The sequence below is a fragment of the Argopecten irradians genome, chromosome 1, assembly GCF_041381155.1.
Source record: "Argopecten irradians isolate NY chromosome 1, Ai_NY, whole genome shotgun sequence".
In the NCBI taxonomy this organism is placed as follows: Eukaryota; Metazoa; Mollusca; class Bivalvia; order Pectinida; family Pectinidae; genus Argopecten; species Argopecten irradians.
The window spans coordinates 36,682,595-36,701,583 of NC_091134.1; the positions used below are offsets into that span (position 1 = coordinate 36,682,595).

The 18,989-nt window shown below is 34.2% G+C and overlaps 2 protein-coding genes across 4 annotated transcripts in view; both read right to left on the reverse strand.

Moving 5' to 3' along the window:
* LOC138326306 (uncharacterized) overlaps nucleotides 1-5,881 on the reverse strand; it is a 64,714-nt gene extending 58,833 nt beyond the window's left edge. For both annotated transcript variants that reach the window (XM_069272434.1, XM_069272426.1), the window contains exon 1: nucleotides 5,530-5,881. The gene's annotated coding sequence lies outside the window, so the exon portion shown is untranslated. The remainder of the gene's footprint in view (nucleotides 1-5,529) is intronic.
* Nucleotides 5,882-12,071: 6,190 nt separating this feature from the next.
* Nucleotides 12,072-18,989, reverse strand: LOC138326322 (PRELI domain-containing protein 2-like). Of its 2 annotated transcripts, XM_069272451.1 has the most exons (7): nucleotides 18,541-18,989; nucleotides 17,566-17,707; nucleotides 17,302-17,359; nucleotides 16,846-16,919; nucleotides 15,591-15,751; nucleotides 14,862-14,967; nucleotides 12,072-14,279 (listed from the first exon to the last, which is right to left on the reverse strand). In XM_069272451.1, exons 2-7 carry the CDS (start codon nucleotides 17,617-17,619, stop codon nucleotides 14,214-14,216), a joined length of 519 nt encoding a protein of 172 aa, XP_069128552.1. In that variant the 5' UTR covers nucleotides 17,620-17,707; nucleotides 18,541-18,989; the 3' UTR covers nucleotides 12,072-14,213. The 2 variants fall into 2 exon arrangements, with proteins under 2 accessions (XP_069128552.1, XP_069128545.1); XM_069272444.1 differs by lacking the exon at nucleotides 17,566-17,707.

Consider the following 18,989-nt stretch of genomic DNA (forward strand, 5'->3'; position numbering starts at 1 on the left):
TTGGTTAGTTAGAAGATGTTGTTCAAAGATTTTAGCCTATTTGACCCCTGTGACCTTGAAAGTAGGTCAAGGTCATTTATTTTCACAACTTTGATAGCCCTTCATCCCAGCATGCTGCAGGCCAAATATGAGTACCCTGGACCTTTTGGTTAGTTAGAAGAAGTCGTTCAAAGATTTTAGCCTATTTGACCCCCTGTGACCTTGAAAGTCGGTCAAGGTAATTAATTTTCACATTTTTTGTAACCCTTCATCCCAGCATGCTACAGGCCAAATATGAGTACCCTGGACCTTTTGGTTAGTTAGAAGAAGTCGTTCAAAGATTTTAGCCTATTTGACCCCCGGTGACCTTGACAATACGTCAAGGTCATTAATTTTCACAACTTTTGTAGCCCTTCATCCCAGCATGCTACAGGCCAAATATGAGTACCCTGGACCTTTTGGTTAGTTAGAAGAAGTTGTTCAAAGATTTTAGCCTATTTGACCCCTGTGACCTTGAAAGTAGGTCAAGGTCATTTATTTTCACAACTTTGATAGCCCTTCATCCCAGCATGCTGCAGGCCAAATATGAGTACCCTGGACCTTTTGGTTAGTTAGAAGAAGTTGTTCAAAGATTTTAGCCTATTTGACCCCTGTGACCTTGAAAGTAGGTCAAGGTCATTTATTTTCACAACTTTGATAGCCCTTCATCCCAGCATGCTGCAGGCCAAATATGAGTACCCTGGACCTTTTGGTTAGTTAGAAGAAGTCGTTCAAAGATTTTAGCCTATTTGACCCCCGGTGACCTTGACATTAAGTCAAGGTCATCAAATTTCACAACTTTGATAGCCCTTCATCCAAGTATGCTACAGGCCAAATATGAGTACTTTGGACCTTACGGTTATTGAGAGAAGAAGTTGTTTTAATGAAAAGTTTACGCACAGCGGACGGCGGACGACGACGGACGGTGCATGATGACTATAGGTCATCCTGACCCTTTGGGTCAGATGACCTAAAAACCAACCATTTTCTGTTGAAACTTTATCATATGACAAGCGATGCACATACACAAACATTTTTTCTTTAATCGGTCATAATCGGAAGACATGAAAATCGTTTGTATTTGTTTATCATCAAAATAATATACCGGTATATGAAATTGTTACCCGTTAAATCTAACCGATAAAACTGAATATTTACAAAAAAAAATCATTATCAGTTAATTGTTACCGTTAATTAAACGGTGCGAACAAATCAGCGAAACAAATGATTTAATTGTATATTATGACATTTAAAGATCCTCAACCGCTAACAAATGGTATTTTTTCACTATCAAAACCAGGAGCAGAAGATTTAGTATTTTTCTTCAGTTACAAAAGTTACTTAGTTTACACCATTACCACCGTTGAAAAGTTTGAGCTTCTAATTTTACTTCAAATTAAAAATATCAAAATAATTAATAGCATCCCGAAAAAATTCCGTAGCACTATATCCTATATGGAATGATGTACTGATTGTACATGCACCAAAGCCAAAATAAATTATCTTAAATTATTTCTTGTGTTAATTAGACTTATGTATACACGATTAAACACCAATTATTGTTCAAATGATGAATATCATTTAAGCTCTGTCGGCGGTTGAGAATCTTTAATTTCCCGCTTAACATCATCCCGCCAATACATACAAAAATATTATCTATCTGTATCTAAAATTAACTAACTTACCGGATATACTTAGACGTCACAACTATATGAATGTTATTGGAACGTCATTTATTATCTTCAGTCTAACTCAGTAGGGGTGACGTTTTGGATGTTTATTCTCTTACGCTAATCTTTGAATCACCAGGCTTGTCAAAACTTGCTATTTTTTTTTCTTTTTTAAGATACACGATATCTTACAAGTTATTAAATACTTAGTGTTGTCTAAAAGTATATTAAAATAACAAGGTATCTGATATAAGTACATGTGCAGATATATGAATCTTTGAATAAGTAGGAACAAGTTTGTAACTACATATGTACAATGTATTGAATCCGAGTATAGGCTTTAGTCTAAAAAAGGTGGGGGTATATTACTAATGCAAATGGGTATTTATTTAGATATATGTAAACTTAATATTGACATGTCTCAAAAAGGTGCTCTCTCATTATGTAGATGCATGTATTGGAGAAACACCAACAAACAAAAACTAGAAATTGTCATAGACAATCTGGCGGGCTTTTCACCATATTTAGTTTACAATACCGTCATTGTAAGGTAAGTTAAGAACTAGGTATTGCATGGGTTTTGAAGTTGTAACCAATAAATGACATTGACTTTCAGCCCTGAATAAAAGTGGTTTAGTGAAGATCTGCATGAAGTTTGATCAGCCGAAGAGAACTCTCATCTAAATCCAATTCATATTTCCAAATTCGTTCGAGCAAATGACAACGAGATCGAATGCGCCTTAACGTCATCTGACTTGCGGTGTTGTTAAGTATAAAGTACTGAAGGGATCTTTCTGAAATTTCATGTGTAGGTTCCCCTTGGTCCCCAGTTATGCATATTGCATTTTAGGACCAATCGGAAAACAACATGGCCGACAGGTGGAGGAAGCAGGGAAAGAGGGAAAAGCAGAGAAAAGATCAGTCTTACAAAGATCCAATAAAGTCCACTCAATGGTGGGCGCCAAGATCCCTCTGGGATTTCTTGTTATAACAAGTTATTATTAGAAAAACATTGCCCTGTAGATTATCTTCAAATAACATAATTGCATGAAAGCTGTAAAACCAACGATAAGTTAGTTATGACCATTTAAACAATTTATTTATGATATGTGTATTTGACCCCTGTGAACTTGAATATGGGTCAAGGTCATTTCTAGTATCTGACTTTATAGTCCATCCCCTGGACATCCTATATATGAAATATGAAGATCCTAGACCTTACAGAACTTCAGGAGAAAAGTTTTCAAGTTAATTGTTAAAAACAGGACCTTTAACATTTGACCCTTACCGAAAACGGAAGTTGCCACTTTTTGTATTAACATGTAGAGTGAAAAAGTTTACGCTTAAGATTATCTGCAAAAAATATTTTTGGATGAAATCTGTGAAAAGAACTGTTAGTGAGTTATAAGCATTTTTAAATTTTAAGATATGACGTCATAGCGGCCATTTCTATTTTTTTGATGAAGATGAAAATCATATCAAACGTTAGAGAACATTAGAGGGGTCTTTTCTATAGCAATTGCAGACTATATTAGTCATTCAGTTCGACAACATATATAATGTTAAACATTTTGGCGGGAATTTTGCAAAGATCAAAGGATTGTTTTTGCAAATGGCATACAGCATTAACCGGAAGTGCTACCGAAAAATAAAAGACACCAAATTCATCAGAATGACATTCTGCATCGATATGTAAAAAGAAATTTCGCAAAATCAAAAAAATAAAAATTCGTGAACTTTGACCCCATAGCGAACTTTTTTGTTTGACCTTTGACCTAATTGCTGTAATGGAATAAAAGTTAGTCTTTTATACGATCTACATAAAACATCAAAAATATTTGCTGTATCTTAAACGGTTTTCGAGTTATGGCTGTTTTAAACTTTTTAGGTATGACGTCATGGCGACCATCTTGGATTTTTGACCTACTTAAAAATATTGCGGTCACCCCTTCAACTCATGCAATACAATATAACAATATCTCGCACTACATACCCGTTGGCGACCGCATACATGGGAGGTCGTCCTAACATGTCCCTTTTTAATTGGATGTTAATTAATTAAACAAACAAACAAATATCTCACTGCAGTATACTGCCAGATACCAAACAATACACACTTGTCCGTCAAATACAAATATTAAGCAAATTACGCGTCCCCATCCCCTTGGTGCTGAATGATTAGAAGGGGCAAAATTCTCCATGTTTATAAGCTAGGATTTTTGTGCTAGGGAACAGCACCCATAGTCTTTCTCGTAGGGGCGAAAAGACCCAAATAACACGGAGTCAAGGGAAACGCTAGGCATACCTCTTACCATTTTGAAGATCTTTTGGACACAAAAAAAAAGTGTAATAAAAAAACAGAACAAAAACAATAGGTCTTTTCACCACATGGTGAAAAGCCCTAAATAGCTAAGATAATGAATAGTTCATGATCTTGATTATTTCATAGTTTGAGTTATTCCTCGTACTTCAAACCACGACCCCTGTAGTCTTAAGTTTAACTATTCCACAGCTCCAGATAAACCCTTAGTGCCAACTTCAAAAATTATTTGGGATTAAAAAAACATGAAGCTATTGATATTGAGTACGCGCTTATTTCTATACACCTTAGATTCGCCCTCAACTGTGCAGTGGCGTAGGAAGATGAAACGTCATGGGGGGGGGGGGGGGGGGGGGGGGCAAAGGTCCTCAATACTTTGTAACCCCCCCCCCCCGCCACACCTACAGGAGGAGATTATGCTTTATGTACATTTTTCATATATCACTAAATTTAATCCTTGTACACATTTATAGACAGTGGGGTCGCTAAAAGGAAATTAACGAATACGCAAATTGGCCAAATTAGCGTGTGAGCGTCGAAGGCGCAAGATTTTGGTGTTTTATTAGGGGTCTGAGGGTGACCCCCGGGATGAGTTTTATGTATTTTGATGATTTTGCGATCGCCCGAAAGCACGAGAAATTTGGTGTTTGGGGGGTCCGGGGGTCTCCCCCGGGAAAAAATTACAATTTAGAATGGCTTAGATGAGTTTTTCGATGCATTTTGATGAATTTGCAAACGCCCAAAGGCGCGAGAATTCGGTGTTAGGGGGGTCCGGGGGGTCTCCCCCGGGAAAAAAATTACGATTTAAAATGGCTGAGATGAGTTTTACGATAAAGTTTAATGATTATAAAGCGTTCTTAACATGGTAATTTTTCGATTTAAAGCTACCTGCATTTAGAAATGATAATTGTGTCGTCATAACATTATGGAACCCTACTCGATCTGAATATACCGGCTTCACACCATCGGTACATTGTTGTGTAACAGAAAAAAATGAATTAATTGTCTCGCTAAGACATATAAACAAATTGATCTTTTAAGAGACATTTTTTAAATAGTACATAGAATCCCTTGATGGACATTTTTAGTCTAGTTTGTGTGTATTGAATTTTTACTATTTAAGGTTTGACATTATGTGCTTGAACCTTTTAGGAAATGCGCCGCGCAGCGGAAAATTTTCTAGAATGAAGTACGAAAAATGTGCAGGAGGACCTTTTTTTCTTTCAAATAAGCTTTTTTTAGAAAATTTCAGTCGGCGAAAATGGGGGGGCAAAAAGACATGTTTGCCCCCACGTCCTGGGGAACGGGGGGGGGGGGGGGGGGGGGGCAGTTGCCCCCCCCTGCCCCCCGCTTCCTTCCTACGCCCCTGCTGTTGAATAGTTATCTTTTCCAATAAATAGTTACGAACTATCCCAAAGGACAATGTAACTATTCCACAGTAGTATATGATAATAATCTATATCTCAAGCTATAACAATTAATGACGTCACAGTCATGTTTGAACGCAAGAAAGAGACTTACCTCACATTGAAATGCCAGATAGATCAGGACGGCAATTCCAGCTGCTTGCCGATGGCAATATAGTACCATAACGAGTTGATTCGAACTCAAGTACACATCTGTCGTAGAGTAAGATGGACAATATTTTACGACATCAGCCTGTCAACGACATATTTTCAACCTGAACTCCAGATTTTCTGCTGCCAGTCGATGTACGTGATGGAGGTTAGGCTAATGACGGAAACGATGTCGTCTGTCAACTCCCGCTCTATCCTCACCTGGTAGATCAACAAATCAATACAGCTAGCTGTGGACAGTATCACCTGCTTACACTACTAACGCCCTTGTATTATCAGCTATTGAACAATGTGTGGGTGAATTAGTAAAGGCTGGTAGGTCCACCACAGATTAATCTTAGACACTTAAAATGAGGTTGAGATTTATAGATATCAAAATGTATCTTTTTTTATAACTTTATATATCAAAGTTTTTCCAGACATGAATACCACCAGACGAACGAACGGAAAAGAAATATTTGATAGTTTTCAGGGAAATCGAGACCTATTTGTAATTATTTTCAGACAAATGTAAAGAATATATATAAACAGTTATAATTCTATTTCACAGTTATTGTAGGCAAAAAATAAAACAAAATTATCAAATATATCTATTTACGTTAAAAGTAAACGCAAATTATATGCAAACTGTATATCATAATTATTTTTGTCAGTGTTTATGACGACGGGCAATTTTGACAGTAAATTGTGAAAAAAGTCCATAACATATAAAAAGTATTTGAACGCCTATATTAAATTCACTCTAGAAACAACAGTTACACATTGGAGATGATATGATACACGTGACATCGTGTGATTTCTCCAAATTCAAATGATTATTGATATCTACATTATCATAACTTCGTCTTAATTAAAAGAATGGATGCCTTGAACTTAGAACGTTTCTTGATACCTCAAATTCACTTAACAGATGTTGCCTGCGTGATAATAAGCGGGCTCAGGAATCTGTTTTGTCCATCACTATTTTCAGGGTCGTTCGGTGGCAAAAGAACAATAAGTTCGATAACAGGTATCGTCTGATTTGCGTCGGACGAAGTCATGTGCAACTTAAAGAATGTTTACTTCTGTAAAATTATTTGAGACATCGCATTAACACACCCGAGTAGAATACATAGTGAGAACTACTGCGAATATTTTTCTTTTAATGAGTTTCTTCATTGATAAAGTATCATTTGACTATAATAAGCTCATACTAACAGTTATTTACACGTGTAACAATTTGTATTCCTTTACAGTCGAAATTGTTTTACGAGACTTCCAAAGAAAAGTCAAAATTGACAGTTGGTTTTGCAATTGAATCGCAGCTTTTCAACAAATTATAGTTACATATGTAACTTCACGTTCCTTTATTATATAGGACACATTTCCAAGTAAACTAGGAATTTGGTGTGAAGCATAAGCAAAATTATGCTTTCTGTTTGAATTGGTTCCAATTACCTTTGGAATTTGGTGAAATTATTATTCATATGTTATGCTCTTTTATTATTTGCATATATAAGCATCGCTGGCTTTTAATAAATGTTTTTCAGCTACACAAAAAGTTGGGGCTGTGTTTTAAAGCATAAACTTGAACTTAAGGTAGATTATAAAATTTAGAAAACATGATAGGCAGAAATGATAATTTGAAGCTACTATTATTTGAAGTCTTTACGGTAAGTCAAGAGTTGCAACGTAATTAGATATAAAGTTACCATTTTCTACAATATTAATGCCGTTTTCAGTGATATGTAGTATTGGTTTAGTTAGCTCAGTATCGTACAAGATAGGACATGTAGAAGCATTCGACTTTAACATGCTTCTTATTTGACAAATCTATTTGTTGATATTTGCCGTTTACGTATTAGAGCATATCAGGTCAAATATGTAAAACAATGAATTTTTATGTCTGACAACACTAGAAGAAATCGTTATTGAGAAAACAGGAAATTCAACGGTATATTATTAATCTATTTAACCATATGCATTTCTTTAGGAAGCGGACTGGAAACCATGCATCAGGTACTATACACTTAGTTAAATTAGATGAATTGATTTATTGCGCGAATCTTCCGGAATGTTGCTTAGTCATTGTCCCTGTTGTTTCTGTTTGTATATATCTAACTTAATTCTTAGTATCGATGTCGTCAAAGCTGATTATTCGGAACCGACTTATAGGGCAAAGTATGCCGTTAATGTGATTAATCGTGTTAATGCATGCATGAGAGTGTGAAACTCGTCGAATTTTCTACCATAGCAACATAATTAGGTGTACACATTGTGTTTATTAGGTTTTCATTCATGACCTAAGCCTTTAAACACAAATTAAAGTACGAGTTTCATTGGACGCTAATTACTATCGATGATTTGAATCGTGCATTGCGCGAGTTCTGAATGTATTCAAGACCTTAACTTAAATTAGGACCCTATATCAGTGACTTAGTATTATGGAAGTCATCAAGCGATCCTTTAGAGAGAATGTTCATAGATTCAATATATCACAATCAATACCATCGAATAAAAATATCGGTCAAAATTGCTAAAGACAAAATTGCTGGATATGATATTTCCGTTACCGAGACATCACGATGAATTATGACGTCATGCTGTAATTACGTGTGACGTCACAATAGCATTATTACGTAATACAAATGTGTTTTCCTATATTTTTGACACTGGAAACACGTGTGGAAGAATGTCTCTGCAAGCATTGGGTCTTGATATTGTATGACCCATCTGGTAAAATCTCTCTATCCTTGATATATATCCAACTATCCTTTCCTGGGTCTTATAATAATATAACTACTTCCGTAAAATATCCCGCAATTTTTATGTAATTATGCACTAAGGTTCAAACGTTATAAACATCAAGTCCAAATTAATCCAGGAATACGTTACCACATACTACACGTGAATTGAAAACATGCAGAGAGATAAATAAGAACACTTTATCGCTCGACTGCTCTTTTATTCTGAACGTTATAATTAACGGGACGCACTTCTCCCGATATAGTCTGTAACGGCGTTAATCCGTGATCAGGGTACATGTACTGTATAGTGACCTGGTTAACCTATCTCTCGAGACCATCCATCACACCTGTCAATGCCATTCCTTGTGGAAAAATCATGAGAAATCGTAAGTCAATTATAACATATGTGATAATGTCGACCGCAATAATATGGTCCGGAGTAAAATCAGCCATCGACTTACATTTGTATATACACGTATACGTAGTACCATTAGACATGAAAGTTGCATGATGGCGAACGAGAAACTAAATGTCTCAGTGAATCATTGACATTGATCTGGAAGCATTTGAAATTCATTGATATTTCAATAAAATCATTATTCGACTTGCAGTACCGTTCCCTCCTAATTCAATGACATTTTTATTCTGGTATCGAACGTCAATTTGTTTATATATTCAACTATTTACCGTAAACCATTGTTTTTGCGGTGACTGAATCTATTGAATTCTTCATGGCGGTTTGTTTCCTTGAATGACGCGAATTTAATATTTGAATAAGTTGGTTTACAGTACTTCTTATAATTTAATACAAAAGTACTTTGTTTCGCTATCAGCACACAAGGAAATCGCAACAGAGAGCATTAACGTTAATATTCGCTAGAAGGTGGTGTCTCTGGCCTCATATCCCCTTATTAGATTCTGTATTACTGAGGAATTTGAGGTTGCGGCGGAGGAGTTAACTCTAAAAATATATAAATATTGCATTCACATTGTTTTAGCTCTGACTACATGTATGTCCCTGAACACCTAACGTGACGCTACCGAATTTGGAACGCTACTCAAAATGGAACACTTTTAAAATATGTAATGCCGAATTTTCAGTTTACATTCTAAACTAACGATAATTGTCTTGAACAAAAATTAAGGTGCTGAATAGTAACTGTAGCAATTTTTTAGATGTTATTTTCTTTCCTACTGCTTGAAACAATGAAATTGTGAAAAAAAATCCAGGAAACGACTCGTGCGACAACCCTAAAAATACCATATATTTTAAAACAAGAAAAACAATTGCTTAATGGGACATTGTTGACAGTTATGTGACCTAAACAAACAAACAAATGTTTGAACTTTTTTAAGCAAACCATATTTGTTCCATTTTGGGTACTCAAACCTGTTGAAACACAGGGCTAGACCGGGCTTGTTTCAAAACTCTCCAATGGAAAACATATACATGTACAATGCACACTACTGACAAGTAAACAAATAATGAAATTAAAGCTGAAGACATCTATTTGTGACCAGTTAAGAGAAAAATATGGATTCAAGTACATGTAAGAACATTTTCACAATTATCTTCAAAAAGTGTACCGATTTGGTTACCGTGACGTTATAGCTATAAATCTAACCACAGGAGCTTGATAAGCACTACTTTATATTCGAAAGGTCTCCATTCAGCATTATCCAGCGCTGTTACTATTAAGGTCCACCTGCACTGATTCAAATGAACTCATCGGTTTACGAATTGAGTAATCTTATAGGCATTTTACTATTATGCAGTTATTTGTTACGATATTTGAAAATTCGGTAAATTACGCGAAAACCTCCGTTTAAGGCAAATACAGCGCTCGTGTGCATCACATACATTGTATTTAAGCAATCGGCGGCGAAACATGAACCGTCTTCATTTTTGAGGGTTTTTTTCAAATCATTAGTGATTTTGTAATTTAACACCATATAAAGTAATGTTATGATGACCTTTCTGAGTTTATTTTGCAGCTGATGTTTGGTGTTGTGGCATCAGTGCACTTATCACTGAAGGCGATCACCATAAAGTTTCTGTTGAAAATGTACAATAGACGAAGCAATCGTACGACTACCAATGTCAAATGCTTTAAAATGGAACTATTTGCAGCGTGGAAATCATCGCTTTCATTAAATACGTATCCTCTTTGACAAATACATATACGATAAAATACCAAATAGCTATATAGTGCAAATCGTGATATGCGAGTTATTAGACCAAAGAGGCACAGAGCACCGTACTGTGAACAATTTGAAAGCTTAGGGGCGAAGATGACCTACGAAAAAATGTTCAAATGCACGCACGAAAATACCTACATAAGTAACATAGACTATAATTTGTCTCAACTATGAGGTTGAAATCATTGGAATATTTAGATTTTCTGAAAGGGGTCTAACTGATGAGGCATTTTAAAGCAAAAAATAATTTCACTATTCGCGTGTGTATCACAACGGATTTTTTTTCAAATATTTAATGATATTATATTACTATTATAAAGAGGATAAGAACCTACTGAGAATTCTTAAAAGACGGTTGTAAAATCTGTTATGTAGCTAAAGTGTCTCATTAATTGCACAGTGCATATCAACTATTATGCTAAGTTTGTGGTAATCTCTTACAAGGTACATTTATGAAAACGTCCAAGGATATCAACATTCTTTATTTGGTTTAGATATGTATATAGACAACCAAACATTAAAGTCAAATACACCATTATATTGACACAGAAACAAATCACTCATCAATCTACAATGATCATGTACCATTTTAATGTATTTCCATCTCACACAATTTCATGTGTTCATATGAATTCTCACATATAACATTTTTCTAATATCACTAGAACCATCTAAAATACTGAAAATGATGTGATATCTAGAATTATTTTAAATATCAAGAAATTAGCTGCCTTTTACGTCACCCATGATCTTTGATTTCTGTTACAATGCAGTTTTTTGAGTTTTGTCATGGAAGCTATCTCAAACATGTGTTTATTCCATATGAAATTTCAAGCCAAGTCGGACGAAAAAAAAGGGAAAAAACTGCTATAAGACTTCACAAACGTTCACCGGCTATATATGTGAAAACATGTTATTGTCTAATCTATCTCACCTCTATTGCATTAAAATTCTGACCTTTGATTACACCATTTTACAAATACTGTATGGCTCAAAGTTAGTCAGTTCTAACTTCCTCAAATTAAATGTCATACACATATACATGTACTCCATTCATAATACAAATAACCAAGAACTGTTTATATATCTATCAACCATTTCGGTAATCTTTCCAATGACTGGCAAGATTTTAATAATCCAATAGTCAAGTAAAAGTTACAATCCTTCTTCAGAATACATCATCACCATCCCCTTCTGTCATCCATGAACATACAGTACTGTGCTTTTTCAATTTAGGGAAGTAAGTTGTAACAGAATAATGTATATACAATGTACAAACTGGAAGAGGGAGGAACTATCATCATATGGCCATAAATCGATTTGGGAAAGTAAGTTGTATACTCTGTATACAAGCAAAACCAAACTTTGTAAATATTTGAAATCGGAAGAGTAAGGAACTATCATCTGATGGCATGCATAATGCATGCATACATAAAAGTGTACCTCAATGGTTTGCAAAGCAGTTAGAGATAATTAATTATTTTTACTTATGTTTAGACAGAAGATAATACCTAGAATGCCCATTATTATGCCATAATCAATAATCCAATGCTTCTGAATATTTTCAAATACTAGTCCTCCAGAGGGAAAATATTTACAATGTTTGAGTGCCTTATATAGATTGCCCTGACAAAGAACCTGTGAGAAGGTTTGGTTTGATTACCGGTAGTTTAATAGGTTTGATTAACGGTAGTTTAATAGTTTTAATTACCGTTAGTTTAATAGGTTTGATTAACGGTAGGTTAATTGGTTTGATTACCGGTAGTTTAATTGGTTTGATTATCGGTAGTTTAATTGGTTTGATTATCGGTAGTTTAATTGGTTTAATTACCGGTAGTTTAATTGGTTTGATTACCACCGGCAGTTTAATTGGTTTAATTACCGGTTGTTTTAATAGGTTTGATTACCGGTAGTCTAATTTTTTTTATTACCGGCAGTTTAATTGGTTTAATTACCGGTTGTTTTAATAGGTTTGATTACCGGTAGTCTAATTTTTTTATTACGTGTAGTTTAATACGTTTGATTACCAGTAGTTTTAAATGGTTTGATTACTGGTAGTTTAATTGGTTTGATTACTAGTAGTTTAGTTGGTTTGATTACCGGTACTTTAATTGGTTTGATTACAGGTAGTTTAATTGGTTTGATTATCGGTAGTTTAATTGGTTTAATTATCGGTAGTTTAATTGGTTTGATTATCGGTAGTTTAATTGGTTTAATTACTGGTAGTTTAATTGGTTTAACTGCCGGTTGTTTAATAGGTTTGATAACCAGAAGTCTAATTGGTTTGATTATGTGTAGTTTAATTGGTGTGATTATCAGTAGTTTAATTGGTTTGATTACTGGTAGTTTAATTGGTTTGATTACTAGTAGTTTTGTTGATTTGATTACCGATAGTGTAATTGGTTTGATTACTGGTAGTTTAATTGGTTTGATTACAGGTAGTTTAATTGGTTTGATTATCGGTAGTTTAATCGGTTTGATTATCGGTAGTTTAATTAGTTTGATTACAGGTAGTTTAATTGGTTTGAATATCGGTAATTTAATTGGTTTGATTACAGGTAGTTTAATTGGTTTGATTATCGGTAGTTCAATTGGTTTGATTATCGGTAGTTTAATTGGTTTGGTTACTGGTAGTTTAATTGGTGTGATTACTGGTAGTGTAATTGGTTTGATTTACCCGATGTTTAATTGGTTTGATTACTGGTACTTTGGTTTATTTACCGGTAGTTTTTTAATTGGTTTGATTAGTGTTAGTTTAATTGGTTTGATTAGTGTTAGTTTAATTGGTTTGATTTACCCGAAGTTTAATTGGTTTGATTACTGGTAGTTTAATTGGTTTGATTACTGGTAGTTTAATTGGTTTGATTACTGGTACTTTAATTGGTGTGATTACCGGTAGTTTAATTGGTTTGATTTACCCGAAGTTTAATTGGTTTGATTACTGGTAGTTTAATTGGTTTGATTACTGGTAGTTTAATTGGTTTGATTACTGGTACTTTAATTGGTTTGATTACCAGAAGTCTAATTGCTTTGATTACAGGTAGTTTAATTGGTTTGATTACCAGAAGTCTAATTGCTTTGATTACAGGTAGTTTAATTGGTTTGATTACCGGTAGTTTAACATCCTGTTCACTACCAAGGGCATTTAGGGCATGCCAGGTTTAGATGGTGGAGAAAAGCGGGAGTAAACTGAAAAAAAAACCCACTGAATAGCCCTCAGTATCTAGCAACTGCCCCATATGGGATTCAAACTTACGCCCAGAGGTGGAGGGCTGGTGGTAATATGTCTTGACATCACCACTCAGCCACTGCTGTCCGTTGTGGGATATGAACTACTCAAGTTGAAATTAGTTGGCAAGGCTTGAGTATGTTGTTGTTATCATCACTCCTTTTGTATTTGCATACTGTTAACAATCAATAACTGCGTGAGACAGGATCACTCATTTTTTTCGGCAACAAATATCTATTTTGTATCACATGTACACATTCATTTCCCCTTGAATTTGGAATCGTCTGAGTTAGAGATGCTTGAGTATTATCATTGTTACTTCAACTGCCATTAATACTCACGCCTTGACTTCATCGGTCAACAATGTCACCAAAAACACACTTTCACGCTGAATTCCTGAATTTCACCGGTGAAAACTTTTACCGCAATTAAAACTGTCACACAGACTGTCTCATAGTTCATCAGTCAAAACTGTTATCTTGAATCTGTTGGTTGTGATCGACATCTTTCCAACAACAAATCCTCCATGATCCCAAGACCCTGTAATGAGATAGACAGTCCGTGTATAGGGGAAGAAAGACAACTCCAGTTGCAGCTACTGTAAACCCATGTATTTTCAAATATACAATATCTTGCATCCTTTATTTTCAACATTTTTATGAAATACATATATGTGTGATAAAAAGCTCTTTTATACACGTTTATACAATATGAAACATTTGAATTTACATTTATGCTAGCTCTCTTTGCAAAAATGAAATGGTTTGAGTATATTACGAGGAACGAATGTCACAATATACAAATCTGTCATCCAAAATGAAAACACCAGAAAACTATATAGAAGATTCAAATCTTTCCATGGAGAATCATGAAACCATCTCAGACTTAAGTCTTTGCTTACTAAATCACACATGACTTCTCCTTTTGTAATATCTACAATTGGCAACATCTAAACTTAATTAAGACAGACATTACAGTTACTCCAAAAAAGCAATCACTTTCTGTATCGTTGTTGTCAAAAAAGGATCAAAATCTTGTGAAGACTGTGAAAGAATCTGAATCAAAAATGTAACTTAACAACAAGAAGCACTATACATGTCAAGCATCATTAGACATACTTACTCGCTTCACGCCAGCATGAAGGAATTTTTCGGCAAACATTTCAATCACTCTTCCAAATGGCCCAATACCTTGGATGTCAATTACACCATGCTGCTTTAATTGTGTCCTGCAATATACATGTAGCTTTTCATCTTGAACTTAAGAAATGGTAACAGTTTTCAAAACCTCTACTGCTATGGTAACATCATTATCAAAATTCAGGACATTATGCAATTTCTAGAATAATGGTAAATAGGTGTTTTCAATGATGCATGATACCAATTGTATTACACTTTTTTCTCTGGTAAGAAAAACATTGATATTTCTTGTCTAGTGTAGCTATACTACCGATATTGAGGAAAGAATACTTAGTTACTTTCCCCAGTAAAGGTATTATTAATATTACTTACGATGTATAGTTAAAATTTGATCAAAATCAATGTCTTTAGACTATAGTGAAATAGAGTATAGAAAAATGTATTGTTCTTTCCTATATGCTAGTACCCAATTTACTTACATATCATGCAATATTCTAAACAAGAATGATAAAATATAAAATATCCATCAATTATATGAATATGATTATACACTTATATGCTAAATACTTCAAAACAAAAATTTACACACATGTACATAATATTTCATTCTCCTCTTGCATTAATATGTTTGCAAGTTATTTTTAAATTTAATTGGCAGATGAAATCAATCTTATACCATTGATTCTAATGTATAAATTTGGCAGCATCTTACCACTTTGGATTTTCTGGGCATGGCCTAAACTCCGACTCCTCCCACATATTTGCATATTTACACCAGGTGAGATTGCGACTTTTCAGATGAAGAAATCGTTTCCTGGAGTTTAACCAAGCCTTCTCCTCCAAGAGAAATTCTTTTACATTCAGTACACTTATCTGCAACAATGATGATTTCAATTATGGATGTTCGTCAAAGTTGAATATTTTACAAGACAATTTTTTAAATAATAAATAATAAGAGTTCACTGTTGTTAGAATTCTCATTCATCAGGCAAATCTAATGGTTAATTAATTTCAATTTATTTTAACTTGGATGAACCAAATGCCTTTTTTCTTTTTTCTTTCTGAAGAAACACGTCAAAAAAAATTTCTATTACATTTTTTTTTTGTTCTGCCGCTCAAGGCCTAGTGTTCAGATTGACCATTTGGAATTTATGATTTGGGAAATCAAAAATTTTACTCATTACATATTGCTGCCAAAATGTTGTAATTACAGGTATGATGGAACTCATGGGCCGAAGAATTTAATTTATTGTGAAAAAGTTGCTATTCATGAAAATGCAAAATTACCACCATTAAGTCACCACGATAATAAGTTTGTTTACAGTATACAAGTCTAAAATAATTCTATTGTTTTCAAGCTCTTTCTTTTTTTCTACTGGGTGTAATACTGGAGTCTCAAGATCTCAAAACAATGTGAGTAAAATACAAGTCAATTAACTGTTGATTAGTCCCACCATCCGGTGATTATGACGTCATCATTTGACGGGAGTTTCATGACGTCATAATAATCGGAAGATGGGATTATTCAACGGTTAATCATACTTTACCCATGTCGTTTTGGGATCTAGTAACCCTCATATTATGTAATAAATAAGGCTATCGTGATATATAACTTTTATATCTGAGATTAATGTATTACTATCATCAATATTGCAACCATTTCTATATTCCATATTTGCATATTAAAGAGATACCTTTTTTGCAAGGTACAAAAGTTATTGATTGTAACGTCATTATTAGCGATATTGGCATCGTTTTCTCTAAAAAGTATGATGGCATGCTACACTTGCAAACACATCAATCAATAGTCTAGTTCCCTGCTGCGAATGCTCCGATAGCTCTGGGCTATTCTTAGCGCAGAGCTATCGGAGCATTCGCAGCAGGGAACCAGACTTAGCTAACCAATCAATACCTACCTGCAAAGGCAGATAACTCTCTGTAATATGCAAATACAGACAAATACTTACCAGACGAAGAACACCTGGAACAACATTATGACAAGTAGCTATCCTTCTTCTGTAATTAACTCCAGTGTCTTTATCTGTGTAAAATACATCAAAATGCATGCACTTGGATATTAAAGATTACCAATATCACACAAGAATAAAATAATCACAAAAGAAAGTGCATATGCAAGCCCTGTTTTCACACATAAAAAAGAGCACCAATTAGCTTCATCAATAAATATTAATTTTCCCATTTTGACATGGCTTTTAAATTGTCAATTTTATAGAAAATTCTCGGTATGGGAGGAGTGTCCCTGAAGTCACCAAATCCTTCTAGCTCTGCCACTGATACATGTATATTAATAAATTTAAAGCGTCTTTTTTTCATTTTATAAAACTTCACCTCAAATTGCAAAATTTGATATTTAGTGATATTGAAGTTCATACATGTATCATATGATTTCTTATTAAACTTACCAAAGCTTTGTTCAATTGTGTCAATTTTTTGAACATATTTTTCTTTTTCGTTTGGATACTGAAAAAAAAAAGATACATGTATATAAACACTTTGTACATACATGTACATGCACATATACATACGGCATTTACCCCAATATGTGCTCCCATCCCTATATTCGCCCCTCCTCTTCGCTTATATCAAATTTAATTCAGTCTGGAAATATGATTACCATTAATTTGCTTTTCTATTTCATTTCTTTTGAATATTGATGAATTGCTTACTTTTTTGAAAGGGAAGACCAAATCCATTACTCTAATGATAATCGTGGTTTGCATTATGAGCCAATAAATGCAGCCTTAATTGACGTGGTGTAGTATATCTAGATAAATGGATGTGAGTCTTGTTCACCAACACCATGGTAGTCTGCACAGGAAAATTGACATTGTAGTTGAATGAACCAGTATGGTTATGAAACCTATAAAATATCTTTTAAATGTCTGGATAAATGAAAGTTAATTGAAAAGCTATTGAAAAAACAGGCGCTATTCTATTTATCTGCCACCTTGATTGCATTTATATCTCCAATAAATGCAATCTAACAATCTTTTAACTGTTTATTAAAATGCATGCTTTGAGAGCATAGTTTGTTTTTGAAATAGATCTGCATTTTTTGGTGTTTGATAATTTTTTCACTAGTATGATTATTTTGGTTTCGTTGAGGGGTTTCCAATTTAAAAGAAAATACTAAGAAATATTAGAAAATGTGAAAACAAATCCTATTATAAATTCTATAATAGTACATGTATAAATTTTTTTCATGAATTTTTCACTCCTTAATTTTCAGTCAAATAAAATGTAGCTCACTTAGTAACTGCAGGTTTGAATCCAGACCTTTATAAATTACTAATTCATACACCATTTACCAAATAAAAATCCACATTCATAACTGAAAATGCTTGTGAAATGAGTGCATTTGGAAAAAAACTCTTCATGATATTCCGGACTAGTGCAAGTCTAGCGAGTCAAAACGCCCTGCTGGAAACAAAGTTGTCCACATTCCGTAATTTTCACAATAAGAAAACTGTGTTTTTCATCTATCAATTACCAAGGTTACAATACAAATACACCTGAAATATTAATGCCATAGTATTCACATGAAAAATACAGTTTTGTGACTTAACCGGTCAACATGTGCGACAACAGATTTTGATCTCCGACACCCAAAACACTGCTTAAACACCAAACGTCGATGTCACCTTTGTAAAGTGAGTGTTGACGACGAACTCGAGAGGGTATTTAAATGTGTGACAAACATCGACAGACACCACCATGTTACGCCAGACTTTCCTTTACACTTTACTGAACCCTCTTGTCGAGAAGCAGCCGAAAAAATTACATAACATTGACTTATCGGCTTTGTTGACACTTTTTCTACTCCGCGAACACAAATTGAAGAGTTCCTAAAAGCTATAACAAGATAGACAACTCCTACGGGACTGACTATATTCGCAAAATCTATTACTGCAGTAGAGTTGAAACCTATATAGATTGTTATTTCAAAGCCATTCATTGTATAATAATCCATCTTTTACTATATTATACTACTTCCATTCTAAAATGATAGACTTATATGTACGTGTATCCATCTCTAACATATAATAAAGTTGTCCCAACTTATTTTTGGTGGATCAAATCACAGGGACCT

What these genes read in the sequence shown, in the direction of transcription:
- LOC138326322 (XM_069272444.1), bottom strand. Translation starts at nt 18,615, where the DNA reads ATGGTGGTGTCTGTCGATGTTTGTCACACATTTAAATACCCTCTCGAG. An exon ending in TCAACACTCACTTTACAAAG is followed by an intron (nt 17,360 to 18,540) that starts GTGACATCGACG and finishes TTTTTTTTTCAG; the next exon opens with TATCCAAACGAAAAAGAAAA. An exon ending in TGCCCAGAAAATCCAAAGTG is followed by an intron (nt 14,968 to 15,590) that starts GTAAGATGCTGC and finishes TGTATATTGCAG; the next exon opens with GACACAATTAAAGCAGCATG.